Below are 5,829 nucleotides of genomic sequence, written 5' to 3'. Positions count from 1 at the left end.
ACTCGTTGGATTCGTAGAGTCGACACTCGCGGAGACGTGTCGGATTCGTAAAGCCTACATCCTTGCTTACCGCTCCGTCGTCTTATTGGATTCGTAAGGTCGACCTCCGCGAAGCCGCGCCACTGGCCCGGGGAAACCGATTCCCGCGGCACCGCATCGTAGCGCACAACTGCACCGCAAAAATCCGACGCATCGCGTAAGCAGGGCCGTGTTAGGGTGAAGTCCCATGGAGGCAGCGTACGGCGTACCGGCGTATGGCGTACAGGAACTAGACCAATCACAGGCTTTACGCCCGTTTCGTTACGCCAGCACGGATGTTACGCTGACTTTTGTAGCGTTCCAACGTTACGTTACACATGTACACACATATAGTTAAGATACATGTTCCTAACCTAAATAAAAGAGTTACATTATTAAAAGCAACACATAATTTAAAATAGTTTTTAAATACAATTTTAAAATGAATAAAAACCAGTCAGGTTGTTTCTTAGTAAGTATCAGTTTATAAAATTTTTCATACAGCGTGACATATAAACACAGAGTTAAAAGAAAACAAAATAAAAAACACATTTATAAATTAGAATTAATTCTTTTTTGGTTTTTTAGGATAATATCTTTATCTTTATTCTGAAAATTGATGTGGGAGCTTTTCAACTACGGACACTGTGTTACACAAAAGCATTCTATTGACTGTATATTACCTAACAAGATATTTTCGAGAATTTACAGTCAATAGAATGCTTTTGGGTAATACAGTGTCCGCAGTTGGAAAGCTTCCATTATCACCCTTTGTCTGGTAAATACACTTTAGGAAGTATATTAATTACAAAAAATTTTTGTTTAGAACATAAAATGTGGTTATTGCGGCTCAATACTAACCGTCGACACACAAGAACAAATTTTGTGTCACAATTGTTTTCAAAAGTATGATGAAGAGAGACATGCTATATCTATAAACGAAGACTTTGTTGCAATTATTGGTAAATGTTGTAGTAATAATTCTTGTTGTAATACTTTATCTTCTTTAAAACATCCATTATATCACATACATAGGTTTACGATGTTAAATTTAATATGCAACTAATTGTATTTTTACAGTTGAAGCCAGCAATGAAATAGTATCAGAGGACACTAGCAATGAACAGTACTCAACAGATCACCGTGATGAGATGCTAATTAACATTGTACAAACAAAACCAGCATTATGGAATTTCCAAATTCCACTTAGGGAACGGACAAAGGCGAAAAAGAAAGCGCTGTGGAAGGAGGTTGAAAATATGTTAGGAGGTTTGTATAAATATATACAAAATATTAAATAAATAAGTAAAAAGTTTGCTAAGTACAAGCTACAATCTATTTTATGAATAGTTAATTTTGTTTATGGTTACAGGGCTCTTGACTATGGATGATGCAATGAAAAGGTGGAAATATCTAAGAGACTGTTATGTGCGTTACAAACGGCAAATAAACACGTATGTTCCAAGTGGATCTGTTAAATAATTACAATAAAATAAATAATTACAAAATTTTTCTTTGTCTTCGAAAATCATTTCTTGTATTAGATTGTTGCTATCCCCTTGCGCTAATCGTCTTTCGACATTAAAAATTGTTCTAACCCAAAACCTGCGAACATTGCGTCTTGTACAATATCTCTTTTTCTCTTCAGCTCGCATTAATTCGTAGATAACGTATATTTGAATTAATTTTTCTCGAATAGCCTCTTTACATAAATTACTTTCCGGACATTTATAAATTTTTAAATATTTTATTAAATTCATTAAAGCAAACTCAGAGTCCAACATTTTGATAAAGTTATGCACATTTGTTTTGACTTCTTTTATGAATGTATGTGTTAAAACATTACGCTGAAATTTCCATCGAGAGTCCCATGGGGCGTATTTACGCCGGCGTAATGATCAATAAGCCAATCACAAGCTCGCTTGAATATTCATTTTTAAAATGAGTTTTAAAAGAGACATTGCGATTGGCTTGTTAATCTTTACGCCGCGTAAATACGCTCCATGGGACACACGATGTTTGTGCTGGCGTAACGAAACGGGCGTAAAGCCTGTGATTGGCCTAGTTTCTTTACGCCATACGCCGGTACGCCGTACGCTGCCTCCATGGGACTTCACCCTTAGTCATCAAGTAACGGCTCTCCTCGCGCGACCAAAATTAAAGATCCAAACGTCAACATCGCGCCGCAAGCACAACACGATCGATGCGTCACACGACCGCCCACGGTCCCGCAGCCCGAGCTCCGCCGCAGCGGACATCAACACGCGCGAACACAAAAGCCCGCGCGCGAAGCCAACGGCGTCGACTCAACCTGTACATACTCATTGTAAATAGCCATCTAATCGACAATATATATTGTTATAATATCCATCCCACTGTCTTCACGATTATTGACATCTGCTCGAATCCGGACCACACCGACTCGCAGCTTATCCCGCACCGAACGCGAAATAGCGTTATATAATTATTCTTATTTAGCATAGATATATAGCACTATAACTGTTGTGCTTGAACTCCTATTAGCCTTTTTTTTATAATTAATTTTGATTTATATTTGGAGTTTTTTTTCTACTTTAAGAATTTTGTTAACGCGGGCTGTAAACATGTGTTATAGACACGTTTATTTTTTTAAATTTCTACATTTTATCTCATTATATTTTGGTCATATTTTGTCTAAACGTCTCAAGTATCTTAATAACTTGGAGATTTCAAAGTTATTGTACAGAATATATTTCTACGAAATTGTATGAGGAATAATATTCTGCCTCCTCACCTTCAAAAAATGAAAGATTGCGCTATATTTTTGCATAGCGAAAAACTGCTCAGCGTTATCGAGCGTGCAAATAATATGTATATTAGGAAAATACTTAAAACCGAGATTAGAGACGGTTTTATACATATGCGTTTTCTTCGAACTCGTATTTTTCAAATCTCAAAATCATTAAATAGTTCTCTATCATATTTTTTGTGGCGTAGATTCTGCACATTATATTATGCGAGCATAGCTAATTAGCATAGCTAATTAAATAATCAGATTAGGCAATCGCTATTGCGGTTTATTTTGACGAATCTCGTTTTGTCTCCTTCTCTTGCACGTTCGGTGTTGCATACTTCGACGTTTGTATATATAAATCATTTATTGTGCTTATACCGAGACTTGGTAATATTACAGTTGACAATATCGTTTTGGCCTTGTGTTGGGTCGCTAAACTTTGTCCAAGGTAATTTATAATCGGTTATTCTATCTTATTTATTTTAGTTTTTAAATTATTACGCATTTTTTGTCTGTTATTTTTCTTGATTAAATTTCTTGGTTCTGTACAATGCTTGAGTTCTTGTGTATATGTATCATTAAAAAGGGTTCATGGATGAACCGAAACATTTGATAATTTATATATTTTTTGTACAATAAAGAGCTCGGCCAAGTCCCATCGGTGCATGTTCCCCAAAATAGAACGATTGAATTTGAGGTCAAATGGGATAAGAAGTTGTAGATCTGGACGAGTTGAAAACAAAATAGTGCTTTTTACGTTGCGCTGACACACCGTTCTCGAGATATCCGGTTCGGAAGCCCAGGTGGCTAATTATGGATTTTTTAATTTTAATTGCCACAGATGACTGCCAAATGGTTATTTCAAGTCCTAAAAATGTGATTAATAGCTTAAAATGAAGCTTAGTAGATTCCTTCAAAACAATTTAAAAGCATTTTTTATTTGCCAACTACAATGGCCGAATGGGGGCGATTCAAACACTAAGTACTTGAAAATTCATTTTTTCGTGGAAAAATTTTCACATTTTCAACTGATTTTCGACTTTTATCAATTGTTAAATTAATAATAGGAATATACACTATAATCTCCATAGTATTAGCTTTAAAATGAGCCATATATTATTAGAATCGAATAAGTTTTCGCTGAGATATCTGAGATGCACTTATGCCCGATTTCTTCACCTTCAGATAACTTGCAGATAACTTTATCCTTAAGATATCTCCCAAAATCGGTTTTCTTCACCTTTGTAAAGTGTTTATCCGGCAGATAAAATTATCCTCTACTTGAAGTAGCGGATATCTGGAAGATATTGATTTCAGTGCTTTGACATAACCTAAAACATTAAAAGAGTATGTAATCGTTGCTGTCTTCATGAAAAACAGTAATGGAGTTGCTCGTGGATATTAATATTTTTAACTGTGATGATGATGATGATAATGAATTTGTGGAAAGAAGACCATATATAATAAGGAATAAACCGAACAATTTTGAAGTGTGGGATGACAAAGAATTTTTCGATCGATTTCGTTTGAAAAAGGATACAGTACTAGAATTACTGCATGCAATTGAAGAGCGATTGTTAATACTCTGGAATAGGTATATATTTTGTTCAAATAATAGAGCTATAATAATAAAGTGAATTTATGAAATAATAATAATAGAGCTATAATAATAAAGTGAATTTATGAAATAATATTATTATTTAACGAATGGTTCGTAATTGATAATTTTTTATGTAAAAGGGTCAAGGTCATTGACACCAATTAACCAATTGTTATTAACTTTGAGATTTTATGCCACGGGCAATTTTCTGCGTGCCTGTGGTGATTTTAGTGGAGTAAGCATTAGTACTGCTTCTCGAGTTGTCGCAAAAGTATCCATGGCTATTGCTTCGTTATCAGCAGCAATGATTAATATGCCTCAATCTATTGAAGAAATTCGTACAACGCAACGGGCATTTTATGAAATGTATAAATTCCCAAGGGTAATTGGATGCATCGATGGAACACATATTAGAATACAATCTCCTGGTAAGTTACAACTATGTGAAATATAAATTATGGACTATAACAACAAATATAAATTATGTAAAGTGAAAATACTACACCCACACAGCACAAAACATCTCAGCAATGTCTTCAGAATATCTCAACAATATTATAAGTTGGTGACATAAGACATTGCACAGACATTTCTAAAATATCTCTGACATTATCTCTAGAATATTTAACATTTCAAATGTAATATTTTGGAGACATTGCTGAGATGTTTTGTGATGTGTGAGTACTTATCCCATACAGCAGAAAAAAATTACATAAACATTGTATAGACATTGCAAGATTTAGAATTTGTATTGACTTATTTTAAGCAATGATACTTATAACAAATATTTTCAGGAGGTGAACATGCAGAAGAGTTTAGAAATCGAAAAGGATTCTTTTCTCTTAATACCCAAGTTATTTGCGATAATAATATGAAAATTATAGACATTGTGAGTAGATGGCCGGGTTCTGTACATGATGCAACAATATTTCAACATAGTTGGGTGCACCGAAGATTAGAGGAAGGCGAGTTTCATTCGGGAATATTACTTGGCGATAGCGGATATCCGGTCAAGAAATATCTTCTCACTCCTCTTTTGCACCCAACTACTGCAGCCGAAAATCTTTATAACAATGCTCACATACATACGAGGAACATTGTTGAACGAGTCTTTGGTGTTTGGAAGTGTCGATTTCCAGTTTTAAGTTTAGGTATGAGACTGAAAATAGAGACTGTGCAAGATATTATCGTAGCTACAGCAGTTCTACACAACATAGTCAGAAATCACAATGAAGAAGAACCTCCTGCACTTGTGGATTTGCCTGACGAGGAAATTGGAAATAACGAGAATCATGTTGAAGTTCAAGTGGGAGACAATAATGTCAGACAAGTACTCATCAATGAGTATTTCTCAAGGTAAATATAATGACAAATTTAACGAAAGTATGAAATGTTTATATGTCAAACTATATATATTATACAAAACAATTTTTATAAC

General features: G+C 34.6%; 2 protein-coding genes across 2 annotated transcripts in view; both read left to right on the top strand.

The window, feature by feature from the left end:
- Positions 1-226: 226 nt before the first annotated feature.
- LOC116851697 lies at positions 227-1,500 on the top strand. Its single transcript, XM_032831372.1, has 4 exons — positions 227-358; positions 845-980; positions 1,099-1,287; positions 1,391-1,500. Exons 1-4 carry the CDS (start codon positions 227-229, stop codon positions 1,498-1,500), a joined length of 567 nt encoding a protein of 188 aa, XP_032687263.1.
- A 2,452-nt stretch (positions 1,501-3,952) lies between these two features.
- Positions 3,953-5,829, top strand: part of LOC116851685 (putative nuclease HARBI1) — a 3,350-nt gene continuing 1,473 nt past the window's right edge. Inside the window, exons 1-3 of the mRNA XM_032831346.1 lie at positions 3,953-4,385; positions 4,533-4,819; positions 5,186-5,829. Coding sequence (XP_032687237.1) covers positions 4,174-4,385; positions 4,533-4,819; positions 5,186-5,751 — 1,065 coding nt within the window. The 5' untranslated portion in view covers positions 3,953-4,173 and the 3' untranslated portion in view covers positions 5,752-5,829. The remainder of the gene's footprint in view (positions 4,386-4,532; positions 4,820-5,185) is intronic.

The sequence above is a fragment of the Odontomachus brunneus genome, unplaced genomic scaffold, assembly GCF_010583005.1.
Source record: "Odontomachus brunneus isolate Ranch 3 - 2012 unplaced genomic scaffold, Obru_v1 Obru_scaffold_187, whole genome shotgun sequence".
Taxonomy (NCBI): Eukaryota; Metazoa; Arthropoda; class Insecta; order Hymenoptera; family Formicidae; genus Odontomachus; species Odontomachus brunneus.
Note: the sequence above shows the minus strand (reverse complement) of the source record. Positions and strands in the feature narration are given on the sequence as shown.

Bases quoted from the DNA above. Each gene is read 5' to 3' on its own strand.
- LOC116851697 (XM_032831372.1), top strand. From the start codon at position 227: ATGGAGGCAGCGTACGGCGTACCGGCGTATGGCGTACAGGAACTAGAC. The intron at 981-1,098 runs GTAAATGTTGTA...GTATTTTTACAG, and splicing joins AGACTTTGTTGCAATTATTG to TTGAAGCCAGCAATGAAATA. The intron at 1,288-1,390 runs GTTTGTATAAAT...TTATGGTTACAG, and splicing joins GGTTGAAAATATGTTAGGAG to GGCTCTTGACTATGGATGAT.